This window comes from Anomalospiza imberbis, chromosome 11, assembly GCF_031753505.1.
Source record: "Anomalospiza imberbis isolate Cuckoo-Finch-1a 21T00152 chromosome 11, ASM3175350v1, whole genome shotgun sequence".
NCBI classification, from domain to species: domain Eukaryota; kingdom Metazoa; phylum Chordata; class Aves; order Passeriformes; family Viduidae; genus Anomalospiza; species Anomalospiza imberbis.
This window is the reverse complement of record NC_089691.1, coordinates 13444165-13464906: the sequence shown is the minus strand read 5'-3', so window position 1 is coordinate 13464906 and position 20742 is coordinate 13444165. Positions and strand designations below refer to the sequence as shown.

At 45.8% G+C, this 20742-nt stretch overlaps 1 protein-coding gene across 4 annotated transcripts in view; it reads left to right on the top strand.

Annotated features, from left to right (window-relative positions):
• The window catches only part of GRIP2 (glutamate receptor interacting protein 2), a 267829-nt gene that overhangs the window by 156808 nt on the left and 90279 nt on the right, over positions 1-20742 (top strand). Inside the window, exon 1 of one of the 4 annotated variants that reach the window (XM_068201962.1) lies at positions 4241-4394. The exons of the other annotated variants lie outside the window; for them this stretch is intronic. Within the exon in view, the coding sequence (XP_068058063.1) occupies positions 4316-4394 (79 nt within the window). The 5' untranslated portion in view covers positions 4241-4315. Of the gene's footprint in view, positions 1-4240; positions 4395-20742 lie in introns of those variants that run through there. 4 annotated transcript variants of the gene reach the window in all.

Here is a 20742-nt window from a genome sequence, read left to right as displayed (position 1 = left end):
GGATACTGGGATACATTTATTTATTTGTGGCATATCCTCACAGCTTTGGTAGTCAAGTTATTAAAATGAGGCTTGTCAGCACACTGAAGAGGGTTGGGGGGGCCTTTGCATCTTCCATGCGGTTTGATCCTATGCGGCTCGTTAACACTCAGTTGCTTTTGTGATTAATTATTTAGTCTTCTCCCTTGGTACTGGGGTATAATAGCACAACCCCCATTTCTGCTGAGATTCACAGTTCTTTGCTTTTCCCTTCAAGCCTCTCACACCACCTTGAAGCTCAGAGCAAGGCTGTCCAGGCTGCAGCACTTAAAGAGCCCGGCAACTCCGGAGCTGCTGCTCATCCCGTGGCACTGCTGGGAAAGGACTGGGGCTCAGCCCATGGTGGCCATCAGTCCCAGCTCCTGTACTGCCCAAGTCAGTGGGGACCAGTGGGACAGCTGCCCCGGGGTGCTCTGTCCCTCCAAGTATGGTCTCTCACTCCAGCAGGTTCTTGTGTGAGGGGAGACGTCAGGCAGGGCTGGCATCGACTCCGTGTGCAGCCAGACACAAGAATTGCAAATTGGAGGCGAACTTGTCAGCAGGGAGACTTTATCTGGGGAGTCAGCCTCGGCAGCCCTCTTCCCTTTCTCTTTTGGATGCCTTTTGAACAGCTTTCAGTTCAAGTTTTTGTAATCGCCGAAGCGTTGCTTTTTCAGCCTTTTGTTTTTGGGGGTGTTGTTCATTGCCTTGGTTTGCTGTCTCTGGTCATTTGTGCAAAGAAGTTTGCCAGGCCTCTGCACGTGGCAGGGGCCTGTGCCCATTATGGGGCAGGTATGGGGTGACCCTGAGTGTGCTGGTCTGTGATCACACACTGGATGTGTGTGGACAGGCATAGGGTGAGTCTGGGCCCAGTGGGTGCTGTGGTCGTTACTGGGGTTGTATTCCAAAATGGGTGAACTGAGAGCTTGCAACGCCTGAACCTGTTCTCTAGGGCATCAAGGCCATGGATCATGTGCAACTGGTGGCTGATGCAGGGCTAGCAGGAACCCCCAGCACTGGAAAGCACCTTCTTCCTTCCCCATCTGTCCTTGGCTGTGCTTCCTGTGTGAAGCTGCTGGATAAGGCGAAGCCTGGGGTCTGAATAATTGCCAAGGAATTAGTTGTGTTTTCTTTAAGACACAGTCTCTCCCCTTCCTCTGATGTTCGCATCCTTTTCCTTTCATCTTGTGCCTCTGTGGCAAGTGCCTTGCACAGCCATGGGATGCGTGGGAGGCTCAGCCGAGGGGCAGGCAGGCGCATCCCGGTGCAGCAGGGGCTGGATGGTGTCCCCACCCTGCAGATGTGCCAGATGTAACTCAGAGGGTGTGAGTCTGTCCTTTGCCCTGCTGCAAACTCCCTGCCTGCTGCTAGATGAGCCACTCTTCCCTCAGAGCCATAAAACAGTGAAGTGCCAGCTCCCCTCCCCACCAAAGATGTTGGAAAAGCTTAGGAAACTGATGAAGCATTAGTCTTGGTTTCTTTATGTTTTATTAGGGCCCATAAATTAAATGGAAACTTACAATAATGTGGAAGGGAGCCAGGGAGAGAAATTATTTGTCAGAAAGACAACATGACTAATGGCTTTGCTATGTGTTAATTGAAAGCATTGGAAATTTTAGCAATGTAACACCTGAAGGCAGCTGGTACATAAGTGTGTAGAGCAGACTACAACAGGCTGCATCACTCACTCCTCTTTAGGGAGATCAGTAGTAACCAAAAGTTGTGGATCAAAGAGCATCTTTAAGACTTGGAGACAGATGATGGTGCCACAAACCCTCAGACCTCTAAACAGCCCCAGACCTCGGATGTCCCCCTAACTCTGTTTTTAAAGCTGAGGCTCCTGCTTGCATACCAATTTACTGTCTCCGAGTGTCTGTGCTGCAGTTACCTCATGGGTTATAATTTTGGAATCTGTCATCCCTTACAGATCCATTGGGCATATCTCACTTGACCTCCCAAGTCAGTACCTTGCTGTAGATCTGTGCAGAACTGTGGGTGCTCTGTTCTCTGCTCACATGCCCTCATCATAACGCTTTCCCACGCAGATCCAAGACCTCGAACACCTCCCGGGTGTTGTGTCAGGGTGAGAGCTCCTGCAGCAGTGGATCCCTGTGGGCCCTGGCTCACTCCACAGCATGATGGGGGCTGTCACCATTGTGTTGTGCAGTGTCACCGAGGCCCTCCCTGTCCCTGGGGGCACATCCAGCTTGCAGGAAAGACATTTCCAATGGGAGAATCCTTGTGTGTGCCTCCACCTCCAGTGTCCATTAATAGCACATTAATAGCCTGCTGGGTCAGAGATTCTGAGGGAAACACATAAGCTGGAAAGAATCCAGAGCAGAGGCTGGACTGGCTGCCCTGGCAATTAGGTCATAGTAAAATTAAAAGTCAAGCCCTAAATGTGCATTTCTTTTTCAAATTTAAACAGCTCTTGAAATTACATTGGGTCACACTGTAAGTGTGGTTACACCAGGTATGTTTTTTTCACAACAAAACAGCATTTTAAGACCCCAGTATCATAACCATTGAGCCATATTGATCATGTTATTTATTAATAATTACCATTTTAGGGTATGGGTCCTAATATATAGGCTTCAATTTATTCCACTACTGAGTCTACTTAGTGCTCATGGAACAATTCATGTTACAGGGAATCTAATATACATAATAACTTGTGGGATTCAGGCAGTCTATTGGAATATGTTTACTTTCTCAGTTTCAAGAAATTAGCAAAATAGAAGGTAGTTCTGTAGTAAAAGAGTAGATGAAGTAAAGAAAGTTAAAATAAATATTATATACATCTTGGTAAAGTCTCACAAAATCATTAAATAACTGAATTATTTTATTTATATTATGCTGTTTTTTTAATATCCATGATTATATTCTGCTGTGCCCTGAGCACCTTGACTTTATAAATAAAACAATTATGCAGAATCTTCATAATATGAAAATGAATGCTTAAATGCTCAGAGACATAAACATTCCAGCAGTTTTTCTAAGGCTAGTGATAAGGGTTCATAAGCATCTTAATTTTTCCACTCTTAAATATTTCAGGTCAATGGAGTACAAGAGGAGATGTGCTCTTTTCATAAGAGACTGGAGTGTTTGGAGGGCAGCTGCTCTGCTGCAGCACTCCAATAACATCTCCAGATACTGCAGTAGCAATAAAGCATGACAGGATTGTATAATAACTCAATTTATCACATTTTTAGTAACATGAAGAGGGTATGTTACAGCAGCCATCTAACCCATGGATCCTTTCAGAGCCTTGGGCAATTTGGGGCAGTTACTGCAGTGGGCCACCATTTATTGTTTTAGGCTCTGAACTCACCAGAACTCCTCTGGGGATGATGCATGTACTGTTTTGCTTCTTGGAAGGGACTGGGAGCAGGACATGCACGTGTGCCTGTCCCTCCTGCCTGCCAGGAGAGGCTTTGGGAAGGGGGCAAAGCCAGTTCGATGCAAAGACATTTTAAATGTGCTCAGCCCAGTTTCCCTCCTGAGCTGATCTGGAGCCCTTCCCTGCATCATTTATGTGTTTTCCCCCTAGCTAGTGACCTGGGGCATGGGGCAGGAGGAAAACTCTGGGGTGGGAGTGCCTTTGTGCTGATATATAGTGGGAGCCTGTCTCCCATCGGTGCCCTCTCCAGCCTGGGGTCAGTTCTGAGAGCTGGTGTGGCTCTGCTTTGTGCTTGGAAGGAGCCACACATTATCACAATGTATCCCCCAGGAGGGGAACTGCTCCCAAGTCCTCAGTGGCCAAAGATTCCTCATGGGATAACGCTGCAGGCAGTCTTTGAATGGACATCCCCTTGCTGATTAGCACAGTGTAGGAAAACTGTGGGTTCTCTTCCCCCTTGTGTACATTTGCCCATCTAATAGTAGCAGACACGTAAAACTGGGTTGGATGGAGAGATTTCCAAAAGGATGCTACTTGACCCCTGCCTCCCACACATTCCAGAGCTTCTCAGTAGCCAGGAGGTGTCCCAGAAGAAGATAATTAGGCTCGTGCTATTTCAACTTCCTCTGATCCCTGAGAAAGAGTTAATTACAGTCTTTTCCCTCTTGCTCAAAGGTGGCTGGGTATTATTATCAGAGCTGTAATTATTCATGCTAATTGCTTATTTGGAGAGGGAGAGAGCATGAGAGAAAGAAGTCCCGGACTCCCCCTCAGTGATTAGCAGAGCAGACCAGGTGCACTTTGCGCAGGCTGGTCCGAGGTAGTGCTGGGGCTGGAAGGAGGTTGGGGATGCTGGAGTGGTTGTGAGCGAGCTGTGGAACAGCCCTGGTCCTGCTAATGCTGCCACCTCCTCCGGGACTGAGGAAAAAGAGCATGCACTTCTTGCAGACCTTCCTCTGGTGGAGGGCACTCCGAGGTAATTGTACTGCTAATGGGGACTTTTCATTTGTTTTGTGGCTTAATTAACCTTTCATCATTTGTTTTGTTTTGTTTCAAATCTCCCTACGAGGGAGCAGGGTGGGTTGCGAGATGCATGTCTGAGGTCTGTGATTAAGCTCGTCTGCAGATCTTGCAGCTGATATTTCAGTAGCTGAACACAACCTCCACGATCCTCTGACTGCCTCTGTGTTCCTGGGTTTGAGATGGAATGGGGAAAAAGAGGTGGCATGTCTGTCCCCTTCCCCAGTTATGGGCTTTTAATTACAAGGCTGATTGCTTTTGGAGGCTTATTCCTGTATCCAGATCTGGGGCTTGCCCGTTAAAAGCAGTGGGTTTAAGCCTTATTTGTTGGTGACTAAGGGTATCAGAAGTGTCATGGTCTTGATTAGATGCTTTGAAGGCAGCAGCAGAGTAAAATTTAGCATGCTGCAGAAGCTGGGACTTTGTGGGAAAACACAGTGTCTCCTTGGGCACATCTGGAGCAGTTTGGAGATGGTGGTGTGCTGTGGGCATGATGGCACATCGGTTTCTTCTGAAGTGACCAAATGGTTGGTGAGGTGGGTGCTTGTTGGGAGAACTTGAGTCATCCCTGAGAAGTAATTATTTTATTTGGCTTTATTTTTTCCTGGAACAGCAGGACTTTATGTTCTGCTTGACTAGGGTTGCAGACTGCTTCTGGTATCTAATCTCTGCATGAATCAGTGCAGTGGTGAGCAGTGGGCTGTTTTCTGTTGCTCTTTCTGTTTTCTTTTAAGTCTTTGATTCCTGCTGTTCTTAAGGCTGAGGAAAACAACCTTAAGAATTGCACTTATAGGTGACCTAAACCATGCGGGTTTCAACAAAATAACTGGAAGTAGTTGCCCCTGCCAAATACCTTAGGATGTTCCTCTAGCCTTCCTTAAAGGTGTCTGTGCTGTCCTCCTTATGGACAGCAGCCATGTGCTGTGCTGAAAGCCAAACCCACTGCTCTACCTTCTAGAGACCTAAAATTATGATCCATATGCTTTAACTTCCTAACTGGCCATGATTATATTTTAATGTACTGAATAAACTTTTCATCTGGATGTTTTACTACTTAAATTCTACAGGCTTTCCATGTTCCTATCCTCTTCCTGACAGAAGAATTGGCTGGGGATAGAGCACTGCTGCAGAAGGGACTGCAGTCATCCCCATCCTCTGGGGTGGGAGGCAGGGACAGGGTTAGGGAGATGTTTACTTGTGAGTATCAGAGAAGTTTGGATTGACAAAGAGATCAGAGGCTTAGGTCACTGTTCTAACAGGTATTGTGTTGCTGAGCCTCAGCTGAAGGTTTACTTGTAGTTTTCTAAGCCTTTTGCATGTTGCTTATTGAGAAAACTGTTCACCTTCAAGAAGCCACAGAATCCAAATCTGCAGCAGTGATATACAATAGAAATCACATTTAGTAACCCAGTTCATCCAAATCTGGATCCCCTGAAGACAGCAAACTTTTTACTTCTTTCAAAATCTGTAGGAATTAAGAGCCTTTTTACTTCCTGAGGCATCTGGCCAAAGTGTAGTGATGTATTTTTTAAATTTTTTTCTTCTACCCATATTTTCTGACAATTACAACTTCATCCTTTGTGTTTTTGCTCCCAAGCTATGTATATGAGCACGTTATCCAGCTAATTACTACAAACTGCTTTCTGTTATTCAGCAAATTACAACTTACCCTTTCCTATGGACTTCAGATTTCCCAAACAACTCCTAAATAACACTGTTGTAGAAGATCAATGTACCTTTCATAGCAAACCTCCCATGCCCTGCCAGCAGTGCTTGCTGCCTCTGTGTCTACGGTTTATTCTTTGTGGTGGAGTTGCAGGGCTGTGAGTGAGTTGACTTTCTGGCATCCGTGTCACTCAGTAGTTCAACTTCATGTACGGATTGCCTGGGCAGGTCAGAAATCTTCAGGCTTTTAGACCTGATCTTTGCATTACAGGGGTTAAAGTGTGGTGTGCTGCTGCCATCCAGGAGAGTGATGCTCCAGAGGAATGTACTCTGGAGGATAACAAAGCCCATGGGAGACTGGGATCTCCCTAATGAGGGAAACGTGTCCCTCCATGGAGCACCTACACAATGCCACAGTGTGTGCCTGGCTCTCACTGAGGTTCCTGATTGTGGGCCTCTGCAGGAACAGAATTTACTTTGAAAATCTCTACAGTTCTTATCTTTTTCAAGTCATAAAGAGATTCCTTGATGGATTTTTGTGTCCCCTATTTCTACTTGGATATCAGAGTTAGAGTATGTAGGTAAGAGGAATCCTTAAACATCACTGGAATTTTCCATTATGCTGCTGTTAGTAGGGAAACAAAAATCCTGTAAGATGATGTGATCATGATGTTTCTGCTGACTTGTGTTAATGCTGGCTCTGGGCCGACTGGGGTTAAGCTATTGCACCACTGTGGTTTTCATTCCTGTCCCCCAGGAAGGGAAGTGAGGCTACCAAGAGCAACTTGTCTGCTCGGTGCTTGGTTTTGGGAGCTGATGCTGGTGTGTGTGTGTTCAGTGGCTGCAGGGTGACCAACAGGAATCCTGCAAATGTTAACCACTCTTTTATTAATAATAATAATAAATGAAAAAATAGCATTAATGATGTGGAACTAGCTGAGCTTGTGTGTTATAGGAAGAAAGGTGTAGGATGTCCAACATGGGCGAGTCCCAACTGGAGACAACACTGTTGCCCTTGACCTGCTGACATCCAGATTTCTGGGAAACAAGAAAAGAGGCTTGGAGCAAGGCACCTAAAGGTACAGGGCTGGGTAGGAAGCTGGGGACAGCAGTCTTGTAGCAGTTTGGTGCTTGCTAAATGCCTGCCTTTCATCTGCTGTTGACCTGTGCTGGACTTGGAGCTAAACAGGAGCTATCCAGACAAGCCTTTTGGACAGCAGGCGTGTCTAAGCAGGCTTGCTGTGCTTTGATCTGTTAGACTCTCCTGTAAGCATCAACAGCCTTTCAACTGGTTGCTGTGGGAGAGAAGCTTTTATGGAATGAGATGGCACAGTTTGGTTTACTGGATTTTTTAAACTCCTGTGGTTGAAATCAGAAAATGTAGATGAAAGGCTTTGGGAGTGAGGGAACAGAGGAAGCTGACCCCCCAGTCCACATCAACCATTGCAGTAGTTTGGCCAGTGTTATGATTTTCCCTTATTTTCCTGAAAAGACCCATTAATTAAAAGGTTATATCAATCAGCGTTCATTGAGTTTGACTGATCTGAGATTCGGTGCTAATTCATGGAGCAACTCTACTCAGTGTGTGTGTGTATCTTTAGGGGCTGGGGCAGCCAGCAAGTCATCATCTGTCACCCTGAGTTCTTGCTCCGTCTATGCCTGGTATATCTGGGAGCGGGGGGGATGTAGGGGGAGCCCTTACACAACTGGGTGTGATTAGTGAACATCACAGAAAAAAACAACCAAGCAAACTAAACATCTGTGTGTTAGCTATCAGAACACAGAAGGTGACAAAAAGTATTTGGGCAATGACCAAAATGCTCTTTTCAGAGAATACCTACACATCTCCATGGCCATCCCTAGCAGGACTCTGGGACAAGCCCCAGCAATGTGGGACTGTGCAGCCTTAGAGTGGTTTTTCTACAAGTTAACCCTGGGAAACATCCTAACTAGAAATAATTTTCTGCTCCAAAGTGTAATTCCTGTTGCAGGTGATTTCCTTGGGGTTGGGTTTTTTCCACACTTTCTGAAACAACATTGTGAAGGGCAAGTGCTGATATTTATTAGTTTTTTTCCCTTTTTGCTTGAGATATTGCTGTTTCCTTTCTTTGCCCTCATAGCACTCATGAGGGCATCCCTGATTATCCTCATCCCTGACAGAACTTTCAAATCCTTGCTCAAATCCTTCCTTGTCATTTTGTCTGACATGCAGTGGTGACATAATGTGACAGGGACATATGTAACAAGCTTCTGTGGAGAGACATATGTAGGAATATATATATGTGTATAAATATTTTGGTAGCACTTAAATGTATTACCAGTTTCTCCCACATTCCTTTGGTGGTGCAGCAACTGCTGGTGGGGATTTTGTGTGTTATCCCCAAGCTCCCAGGCAGACACATTGCAGCTTTCTGCTATATTCCACTTTTTGTGCTCAACCAGAGCTGAAAGGTCTTTTATAAAGTATCACTGTTCATTTCCCAAGATGTCCCAAGTAAATATTCTTGATAGTATTATTTTGACAATAAATAACCTGTGCTGCTCCTGCTTTGTGCTGTGTTGTTCTCTTCCCCACTGTGGCACTGTGCAGTTCCCACTCCACTGTTTCCTACTGAACTCTGTAAAGCTTTGCTGCTGTGACTGTGTGAGGGCCTTTTGTACGTCCATGACCACAAAATGAACAGGTGCTGACCTTATAGGGATCTGACTGAGCTGTCCTGGTACATAACTCAGTGGAAATAACGGTGTGTAATCTTACTCCTTACATTATCAATACCAGTTCAAAAAGCTCATGTGAACTGTCTTAACTCACTCCCCATCACCTTCTAGTTGGCTGCTCTGTGCCTTCAAAAGCTCCTGGCTTTAGGAGCTGACATATATTGGGTTTTTTTCTTTCTTTACTCTTTGTGAGACTTAATTCAAGTTAGCACATGAATTTTGTGTCTTGCTGAGTTTACACGAGGGGAGCAGCAAAGGCAAATGTCAAAAGAGGATCTCATTTCTTTCAAAATGCTGGAAAAAGATATGCTAAAGGGTATCCTCTGCCTCTGATGCACTTGACTGTATTATCAGCAAGTTACTATAGTGGCCAAGTCAGGCCCTCCTGGCTTCAATACCTGACTTGTGAATCCTGAAAAGCCTGATGTAACTGGGTTGAAACCTCTTCTGAAGCCAAATTTCCCCTGACATCTGGTGGTTTTGTTTGGTTTAGGGGTGGTGTTTGTTTTTGTTGTTTGGGCTTTTTAAATAATGTATTTTTAAACTGTCTAGCAGTTATTTACTATGGTAGGTCAGCTTATAGAGGCAACAAAGCAAGAAAAATATCAACTGTGCATCGCAGCAGCACCTTTCTTGCAGAAAGGAAAGGGTCTTGTTGTGACCCTGAACATACGTGCGTGTAAGAATAAAAATACTAACCTGCATCCCTTTCTGTCCCCGTTGTCCTCCTGCAGCTCTCCGTTAGCCATTTTAAAAGAAGGTGTGGAGTCCAACTGCAGGGACATGCTGCTCTCTCGTGGAGCTCCACGCATTGCAGGCGAGGCTGGAGCACAGCGCCGCTCTACCTTGCAGCCTTAGGCTCAGCCCTGGTGTAGTAGCCTCTGAAACGACTGATGCTTCTTTTTGGAAGGAAAAATGAGATTTTACAGGTGATGAGATGAATGGCTTTCCTGTCTTTATTTTCCAGCTAGCCCCTGCCTTGGGATGGAACATGCAGGAATACATTGTGGAGCTGGCTTGGCGTTGGTGGGCGGTAAGGAAGGATGAGGACGTGATGGTGGGGACAGGTTTCTCCAGCCTTTTTTGGAGATTAGTCGAGCTGAAGAGCCTGTATACATACCCAGGTTATTAGAGGCTTGCGTGCATGTCCAGCCTGCTCCTACAGGCAGCCCTGTCTGTGTCTGCAGTGCTGCAGCCTGAGGCAAAGGCAGAGTTTCCTGGCACTGCCAAACACGGGGCTAAATCCCTCAGGCAAAGCGTGGAGCAAACCCGAGATCTGCGCTGCTCCCACAGAGGAGGAGGAATTGCCCTGCGCGCCTCCTGCTCTGTTGAGGAATCTGCTAAATCCTACCGTCATCCAACAGCTTCTGTCTCTTGGAAAATTCAGTGAATAAATGATAAATGTAACGCGTGCGTCTGAACGAGGTGATTTTCTGCAGAAGAGCGCTCTTCCCCGCTGCTGTATGGCGGGGGGAGAGGTTGGCAGCCTGGCTGTAATCGCAAGAGGGCAGAGCTGGCTCGTGGCTCGAGAGCTCCTCCAGCTCATGGCCCCAGCACGGGACAGCGGGACTGGCCTTGCCCCCGGCACCGGGGGCAGCCTGAGCAGTTGCTGGGCTGTCGGCACAAATGTGACTCCAGCCCTCTGAATGTGCCCTTCAGCGCCAGTGTTACCTGGGGGAATATATAGATGAGACAGGAATATCTCTTGTGACCGTTCTCTAGCTGCTTTGAAAGGTCAGCATTACCTGTGCTACACTTGTGGACGGTCTCTCTATGATGTTAATAAAAGCTTCATATTAATATTGATGTTAGAATTGAAAACATAAATTGATTGCTAATGAGCAGCTGCACTGTGGCTCGAGCAGCGCTGGCAATAATGCATGGAGGCAGCTTCACTAGCATTGCCTGCTCTGAACTCTGCAAATAACATAAATGCAGATCACAGGTCCTGTTTGCAGCTAAAATAGTAGAGGTGCCATTGCTAATGAACACATTTTCTGAGCAGACAATTAGCAGGGCAATAATGCTGGCACATTTTGGGCCTATCTTTTGTGATGTTGCCTGGAAGGAGTTGGAATGATCATGGTAGGAGACTGCCTCCTGGTCACCTGTTGGTGGTTGCTCTTTGCACTTTCAGGTAATGCAGAAATGCAGAGTTTAAGACTTCTAAAGAAATTCTAGATTTAGAGTGATGGGAGGAGAAAATCTTGTAGCATCTCTGTCAGTTCCAGTGGAAAATAATGACTTGGATAAGTTCAGCCACTCCCTCTGGGATCCTGCCTACAGACTGAAGTGTAACACAGTGCAGGTACTTTTTGGAAGTCCTTGCTGAGACTGAGCCTCTTGTCTCCCTCTGAGCTGCTCTGGCTCCCTGTAGAGTACCCTGGGATGGGAGAGTCTTTTGTTCTGACTTCATCTGACCAAGAGCAGATATAAAATATGAGTGCCCACACAGAAGACACTGAGGTCCCTGATCCTAGACTGGAGACAAAATCTGTGTTGAATATCTGGGCTGCAAACACAGCCTGGATGCTGAAGCAAGTTCATCAGAGCCACGAAGTAATTTGAAATTGAAAATTTGAAATAGCCCAAAGCTCTGTCACGTCTCTGAGCATATTGTCTGTCTGAAGAAAACCCACAGGTCATCCTTCCCTGCCTTCATTGCCATCACTCTCAGTCCATGACTACAGATGTCTGCCACGTGGATTGGCATCCAGGTTCCCAAGTGCTTCTTATGAAGGGTTTGTGGAGGTAAGAGATGCCATCCAAGCTGTCTGCTGCCCTCAGCCTCAAGATGAGGGGATTTGTAGACCTTCCCCAGGACAAAGGAAAGAGTGCTGCTCACTTCAGTTGGTTTTCATCCTGCCACAGGGAAAGGTGTGGTCAGCCAGCATTCCAGGGCTGTGCAGCACCGTGGTGGAAGGTAGTCCCTGCTTCCCACATTGAGAGTTCAATTAGATCAAAGTTCTAAAAGGCAGCCGAAGCACAGCAGAAACATCTTGTCCTCGGGTGATTAGTGGCTGAGTCATGCTGCCTTTGCCATTCTGTAGCTTGGGAGCTTCTCTTCCTCAGGGGATTTTTCCATTTTCTTTAAACTTGGAGGATTTTTTGGAGCTGCATGGCAGAGAAACAACTGGCAGGGCTGGATTGCTTTACTTCAGCTTTCCTCCCACTTTCCTCCCAGCTGCAAGGTACAATCCAAAACAATTTCCTTGTCAACAGCTTTTCCTCTTGGCTGTTTTAGTCTCCATGCCAAGGAAGCACAGTTTCTCAGTTTCTCATTTCAGCAGTTGGAAAACAACCAGTGCCAACCTATCAGGATTAGTGGGGTTGGACATTTTCCTTCACTTTTCTCCCCTTTCTTCTTTTCTTTTTTTTTTTTTTTTTTTAAATATATATTTTTTTTTTAATTCTTCCTAACTGGACAATCTTTGAACATGGTGAACTGCTTGGAAGCAGTGTTATCCTTCTGAAATGTAGCTGAACTGTAGTGTACTTACTGCTCAGGTACTTGCTGCACTGAGGAGGGTTTTTGCTTCGTGCTGTGCTTGATGTTCTGGATAAGAAGTCATCAGGAGGAAATCTTTAATGGGTGTTATTTAGGCTGGTTTGTGTCAAAATAGAAATCCATGGCACAACTCCACTGAACAGTTTGAAGTGTGGCAAGTACGACCTGTGCGATTTTTAGGTAAGACTCCACACAATCTTCACTCAAGTTTTCTGAGTTTCATTGATGCCATGAAGTCCAGCAGTAAAGTTATGATGAATGGACAACTCTACATTCTCTGGAATTTCTCCTAAGGTATGGGAATACTGTGGCATTTTTGGCCCTCTCCTCCAATTCTTTCCTGGAAAGAAAAATTGGAGTTGTAAAACTGAAGGCAGAACCATGCCATCACCCAAGCCATGCTGGCAATCTCTTCTGTGACTGGGGAGCAGCTCCCATGTGCAGCTTTGTCAGGGTTCAGAGTCAGCTCTGCCATCTATCACTCTGTGAGTCTGCACTCATCAGGTGCAATACTGGTGTCTGGATTATGGATTCTCCTCTAATGAGGTGATGGTAGGTGGTGCAAGCCATTAACCTTCCAGGCTGTTCTAATTACTCAGTTTCTGATCAGACATAGCTTGTATTAATATGTGATGGCTGAGCTCAGTAGAGTATTGCTGGAGCATCTTAGACTCTACAGACTCCAGACCAGCCTCCTCTTTTTGCTTCTTTTTTCATTCCCCTGCTCCATGCACAAGAAAAGTAAGCCTGAAGCTCAGACATGGAAGATGGGTTGGGGAGGGAATAGGGGCAGAAAACTAACATTTAAAAAAAGCACACTGCAAAAACCTCTCAGGTTTTTTGTGTATTTCCACTTAGTAATTTTCTATATTTTTCTTCTTAGTCTTCATATTTGCCTCTTAATTTTTGCCTCATCAGTCTTGGGAGTTGCTTTAAATGGGACTTTCCAAATTTACTTCCCCACCACTCACTTATTTAGTTCAAACACTTCTTTAATCCTCTTTTGTTCCTACCTGAGCCCAGTATTTTCATATGGAAAAAAAAGCTTTCAGTGGTTGATTGTGTTTGCTTTCCAGCTCGCTGGCTGGGTGACTTAACTCATTGGGCATGTAGTCCATAGAGAGGTGGTGTCTGGTGGCAGACAAAACAGTGCTTGGGGTGGGCTGTACTGGTGGGGGTGGGAAGATGTGTCCCCATAGCTCCTGGAGCAGAACCAGATCCTGGGGCTAAGGGTGATGGGGTGCACCTGTCTAAACAAGCAAAAGCTCCCCTCCAGAGCAGGTGGGTGCCTATGGTGATGTAGGAGGGACCGGTGGTGGGGCTGGCAGCTGTGGCCTCCAAACTGGAGCAGTGTGAGAAGGATCCCAAAACCTGGGCACTGGGCTGGCTCTTCAGGGTGCTGTGCAGAAACAAAGAGAAGTGGCCCTAACTTCTCCCATTGATCCAAATGTCACTGCAAAGCCTGAGGAGATATTTCCCAAGTACCACAGATGAGTTGACAGGAAGACACAGAAGGAAAAGGACTTTCCAAAGTGAAACAGGCGCAGTGGGAGACATTGAATTAGCAAGGGAGCTGGTGGAAAACATTGTCCTCATCTTGATGGGAATGCATGGGGAGCGTAAACGTTGGTATGTTTGACTTAACATGACTGAAGAGCCTCATCTAAGATGCAGAGTAATGAATCTGATGTTACTTAGATCTGAACTTGTCCCTAGGCAATGACATTTGCCTCAGTGAAGACTCATCTTGTACTGTATGTTCATTATAACTGAATTCTGTTTAAGGATGCTCATTGTATAGCATCTCATAAAACAAAATCAATTATGCTTCAGCCATCTAATATCTGCTAAATGTAAAATGGGAATTGATTGTGCCTCTGAGAAGAAAACCCCTTGTAACACTTCTCATCTGTGTCTAAATGTGTTCCTGGTAGGCCAAAACCATTTAGAAACAGCTGCAGCGAGAGTTGGATGCTGGTGCTGGATGGGGGCTGGTGCTGCCTTGTCCTGTCCTCAGAGAAATTATAGGAGGAGCTCTATGCTGCCTTAATAGAGCATCCTTTCTGCAAATGCATTTGAACAACAGTGTAGAGACCAGGACAAGATGTAATACCTGATCAAATCATGCTCTTGGTGTGTGAGATTAGTTGCAGGTGCAATGGCAAAGCAGTCTTGTTTAACACATTTTTATCTTCTGTACCAGTGGATCCAAATGGATGAAAAAGATCAGGAGTGCTGGGTCACAGCATGTGGGAGGAAAGCCTGAGTCATGGGTGGTTATTAAATGACAGCAGAATTGAAATGCCACAAAAGCCTCAACCATGCACCCTTGTAGGCTGCTAATTGTTGATCTGCAAAGTCTCGGCTGAACTTCTAAGAGTGCTCTATTTCCCTAAAGGAAAAGAGGAATAAACCAGCCTTTTTTTCTAGCCTCTCAGCTGAGCTGAGAACGTGTGACAGACAAGGCACGGCATCTCTTGTGCTGCTGGTTGAGATGGGATGGCATCACTACCCTGGCTCCCCCACTTCTCCTGTGGCACCAAGTGGAGCCCACCTGAGTGTCCTGAAGTTCTCTTGGCATTCTGGTGATGGTGGTAGTGTACTGTGCCTCTGCAGGTGAAAGGACTCAGGTGCAAAGGGCAGCTGCCCCCTTTTATTCTGGGGGAAATGAGTCCAGAGAGTGATGCTGCGGAGGGTGAGAGTGTGAGGCAAAGGACTTCTGGATGCAGAACTGCTCCTGATAGTGCCGAGAACCTTTTTCTTTCCCAAAAGGTAAGGGTGCTCTTCTAGTATAGAAAGCTTCAGGCTCTATTTCCTGATTGAGAGCCATCTTCCATTCTGTGGTTCCCTTATTCACCAGGTCTCTTCCTTGCACTTGGATTGGTTTTAATTCTCTCCAGGCTGAGCTGGAAACTTCCTGATCAAGGCTGAGGAACATCAGACTTGACTGGAATGAGGTATTTTCACCAAGTAACAACTGTTGCTTGAGGATTTAGCTGGGAAAAATTTTCAACCTGTTTAATTTTCCTACAAACCTGGTGTCGTGAGTCTAGTAGGACTCACAGCTCTGTGAATCACTCCCTGGCCTGGCACTGGTGGCCTCAGGGACATGATGGAGAAGAGCCAAGTTATGGAGGTGGCATGCAGAGCACTGCAGCATGCTGTCACCAGGTCGCCCTGACAAAAATAGCTGTGCATGCCTCAGGTTGAGGCTCTGTGTGATGAGTACAAATTAGGAGCTTACTGCTCACTTTGAAGTCAGTAGAAGAAGGACCAACTTGATCCTCCCTGCTGACAGACCCAAGAGATTACTACTCTTCTTTTGTCCCTAAACCCAGTGCTGACGAATTCTGAAAAAAGACATGTTGGAGGTATAGCTCAATGCCTGGGGAGATGTTGGAGGTATTAGTAGGTCACTAGTTAAACCTATGTAAAACTCTCCAGGGCTTAGTTTGAGGTCAGAGCCTTGTCCCCACATGTAAGACCTGCTTATTGCATGGCAGGGCTCAGACACAAATACCTGCCCCCTTCCTCCCCGGCTCCTTGGGGCTCACAGCACTGCTGGCTCCTTCCTTGCTTCCTTACCAACTTGGTCATCTCTGTGAAAACACAATACTTTCCTAAATTTAGCTTCATAAAGACTATGGGTGTTGTCTCTTCTCCCCCTTCCTCAGGTTCAAAAGCCATCTTAAAAACTGCACAGCGATTTAAATGGCAGCTTGATGGGAATCCATGGCAAATGACTCTGCAATTAGTAAATCTCTCCTATTGTGACAGCTCTACTATTAAACTGCCATAAATGCCAGGCTATTAATCTGTCTGCTCAATCCCCATGCTTCCCCTTCCTTGCCTTGTCCTTTTCACCATTTAATTTTTTTTTTTTTAAGTTTTAACTGACTTCCCGCAAGTGTTTTCAGGGAGAGGATGTGAGGTTGCAGTGGGAGGAAGGCTTTGTGGCACTGTCCTTTAGGACCTCTTCACCTGTAAGAAAGGTGAGAGAAAACACTGAATGGTCACCTCTCATTTGCTTTGAAACTTTTGCTAGTTCAAAACTGAAGTGAAACTCCTAATTTGCAAAAGTCCAAGGAAGGTGAAAGCATAGAGAGGGAAGCCTTGACAGCAGCTGGGTAGCAATATTGTCTTGGGAAAAGCCATAGCTGTCCTGATGGCGCACTGAACTTTGCAGCTGCCATTTTCTCCATCCCATGACACAGATGAGCATCACATTTCTGGGCCCATAAATCTCTGTAACCCCAGGACTTGGGGACAGGCAATGTGCTGGGGCAGAAGCCTGCAGGGCTGCAAACATCAGTGACAGCAGAGCCTCAAATTTCACCCCAGACAGTGTTTCCATAGTGGTGGTAGGTTGTGTGAGGGCAGCACACTCTTGTGCACTCATCCCTCTGGAAAAGCAGAGGCTGCGAATCCAGGGGCAGAGGGAGCAGTAACGTGCTGAGGAGTGGCTGCTGCAGCATGGGACTGGAGTGGCAGGAAGGTTTTGCATTTATTCTGAGCATTGAGATCGGCCTGTTGAGGTGACACTTCTGTCCTGGGGTTTCTGCTAGGCATGGCAGCTGTGTCCTCTGCAGTGGTGTGAGGATGAGCTCATTGCAGGGACGTGTCTGTGGGCTGGTGAGAAAACATACAGGAAGGTCCCCACCAGCCTTAAATCTGTGACCTCATGGCACAGAGCTGCTATTCAGTGTGTTCCTGGTCTCAGGAGGTTTGCCCACCCAGCAGCTCCCCATGTACCACGGTGGCCCATGGAGGAAGAGCTGATGATGGTACTGTCCACTGCAGCCTGGCAGCTTTGCAGAAAATCGGGATGTGTACTTAGAAAATGTGCATGTATAGCTGTCCTGTTCTCCAAATGAAATGACACTGCCCAGTAACCAACCAATATATTTTCACCTGCTGTTTTGAGAAGAGTGTATCTTGCAGTACTGTCTGGACTGGGTCTTTCTGAAAGCTGGAAAATTTGGGATTCTATGGCCTTTCAACAGCTGGAGTATAAAGAAAGCATCTACCCAGGGATGGGTCTTGGAAGAGGTAACAGAAAAGTGACCCATCAGCACAAAATCTGAGACTTAAAAACTGTTGGGGGGATGAAACAAAGGGAAAAACTCTGATGGGGAATTGCATCTTACTTTTTCAGGCCTTTCCCTTGGCCTCAACGACTTAAACACAGCTGTGATGGTGTAAATCAGCTCTGCCATGTAAACACCTAAATTTTGTGTCCTGTTGCTATAGAAACCTTCCCAAAGCCTGGGTACCAGCACAGCCACTTTTCTGTTTTGGGAACACTGGATGCCTCTAAGCTGGGGCATCCAGTCCAGGAGATCGCCTGTGGACTTAGGCCCACTCTGGAAAGGACTTTTTTTGGCTGCTGCATTTGGGCTGCTGAGGTATTAAAGAAAGTGAAGATCTGCATGCACTTAGTGCCAGCTTTATTCCCTGGTGACAAGAGATGGGTTTTTGCTGAGCACGCTGCCCTCTGTTAGCTGCGGGTACTTGGGAGATTCTTAAATACAGTATTATATCCCTAATTATGCAGAAATCCTTCAATCTGGCGTGTTTCATCTGGAATTATGCTCGACCGTCAAATCCTGCCAAATACCTTCTTAGAGCGAGGGAGGCTGGTGCACTTGGGTTGCTCTCTGCAGAGAGGAGAATCCTGGCCACGAGGCCACAGCTCCCAGCCCTGGGCAGGATCAGCAGATGTGGATGCTGCTGGAGTGGCTCTGCCAATGTCCCTTTTCACAGGGGACAGCAGGTACACCCACCTTCCCTCGCCCATGTGGTCCCAGTGTGAACATTTATGTTGTTGGAAGCTTCCCAAGTAAGGGGAGTATTTTTATTTGTCCGTGGAGTTCCTTCATGGCAACGCTTCCAGAGAGGTTCCTTCCAACCCAAGTGATTCCGTGAAGAAGGGAAAGGAGAGAGTGGCTTGGAGAAAGGATTGATGTGGTAGCTACAGTAATGACCTGTGAAGAACATTTGCACCTTCCTCCTCCAATATCTTTCTCCTCTGGCTAAATCACTGTACACCAGGAGTGAGTCATTCTGGGGATAACTACAGCTGCATGATGCTTTGTATATTTAATAATGTATTTAGTGTAGCTGCAATTCAGATCACAAATACCCTTTGTAATGGTGAGACTACGGCCTAAAAAACATCCTGATGGGCTTGAGGCAATGCTATTTCTAAAGGAATCCACTTTTTAATTACTTTGAAACACCACATAAAATGTAAGTAATCATTAGTCAGCCGTACCTGGGCACCATCTACATGCAATGGTCTCCAGGAGTGTGTGGTTACTGCAGGGGTGCACCTCAAATCTTGCAAGGAAGCTTTTATGGCCCCATTGTGATCTGCCCCTCAGGTATTGCTTGTTGGTTCGGAGCCTCTCTAGGCTTCACTGCTGTGTCTGATTGTTTTGCTCAAGACCTGTATGATCCTGTTGTCTGTCCTCTGACATATGTGCATCAATTCTCAGCTATAAAGAAAGCAATCCCATAATTTTCACTCAAATCTCCACATCCTACTAAGCTTTGTGCTGCTTCCCAGAAATGAATTAATAGTTGAGTAAATGGGGTTTATAGTACAGTATATTTTGAAGAATAAATATTCTTAAGCAATCACTGTGTAAATAATTGGACAGAATATTTCTATTACAAAAAGCTTTTTCTAGGAAGCTCTTCTGTAATGTTAGTTCAGTTCTGCAGTAGGTCTGTAACTGCATGTCAGGGATGTCAGCTAATGTGAAGGTGGTTGATCACAAAACTAGGTCTTCACAGTGCTTCTTACTGCTTTCAGAAAATAATTTTCTCTCTGCTTTTTTGTTTTCTTTTGAAAAGAAGAAAACAGTAAAAGTATCTTTTGCCAAATATATAGCTTTAAAACTTGGTTTTCTTGGCCACAGTTTATCCAGTGTTGATTCTGGCTTGGATTCTGTGTGTTCATCTTTGTGGAGTAATAAGGTTTTCAGTATTGTTCCCAGTGGCTCTTGCATAGAAATGCACTCTTGGAGTAGGAGGTGTAGCTCTAGAGAGTCAGCCTCTGCAGGATTTTTGTGCCTTTGAGTATCAAAAACAACACCCAGGAAAGCAATAATGAACAAATATCTAACTTTTAATGCTTTTTTGCACAAGTAACTACCATGTTTCAGCATGTGAACAGCTGCTGAGGTAGCAGAGAGTGTGCACTTGCTGCCTCTTCTCCTGTGTAATCTAAAGGTACAAATGATAAAGCATCTTTCCCATAAACTGGGTCACTGGGTTAAGAGAGTTTTGAAAACATCCCCTCCTAACCCATGCCTCTACTATCTCAGCATCCATCTAGATTTTAATATGGCCATATGCTCATGACATGTGTGTCTGTCATCTGCTTGCTCTGAGGATTTTCTCCCTTAGTTGAGGAAATACTTTGCAAGATCAAGATCACTGCTGAATGCAGGATGATGCTGTGGCTGGCAACAATTCATCTTCATTTGAACACTAAATATTCCAATTCACCAGCTAATGAAAGGCTTGAATTAGGATAGCAACTTCGTGACTGTTCCAGGAAGGGTTTGAAAAGGCAATATTGAGCTGTACTTCACACAAATTCAGTTTTTAAAAACTAGCTGAGCTTTTGAAATTTCTGAGTATGGTACCCATTCCCTGGCCTCTTGTGTCTTCTGCTTCCATGGGTTTGACTGAGACGCTCTTGTATGGGTAGTGTTTGCACTGCTTCCTTCCTGGGTTTGAGTATGTTCATTTTGATAGTGATTCAGCAGAAAATTCTAGGTTTTGGGGAGAGGAGGAATAGGGGAAGCAGTTACTGAGCTATATTTGCTGTTCTGTCAAAAGAGATGAATCTTCTCTCTAATTTACAGATTGCTAAAGTTAGGAAATTGATTCAAGGGACTTGAGATGACCTGTTCTCTAGGCATTGGCCATTCCTTGGCCATTCTAGGGGAAGCCCTGGAGATGCTGTCAGACAACTCATACAGGTAGGGCTGGCTCCCTTCCCCTGTGCCTTCCTGAACAGCACTGCTGAGACATTATGACACAAAACATTAGCTTGACTTGTTGATTCAAACACTAAATGCTCCTCCTTCTCCCCATACTTTCTGGGCCCAAGTGCTCTGTTGCTTTTGTGATCTCCAGTCTGGGCAGGGTGGGCTGGCACACTGTTACTCCTAGTGGTGTGGCCTTCCCTGGTCTGATCATAGGAATAGGAAAAGTTGCTCTGCTAACAGGTGTGTTAGCCCTTTGGGACTGGTAATCAGGATCTTGCAAGGAGGTGCCAGAGGCTGGTTTTCTGAGCAGCAGGAGTGCAGATTTCAGGTAAAGAAGGACTTGGTCTTCCTTGCCCTGCAGCAGCAAGAGCTGAATGGCTACAACCTCATTTGTTCATTTAAGATGTCTT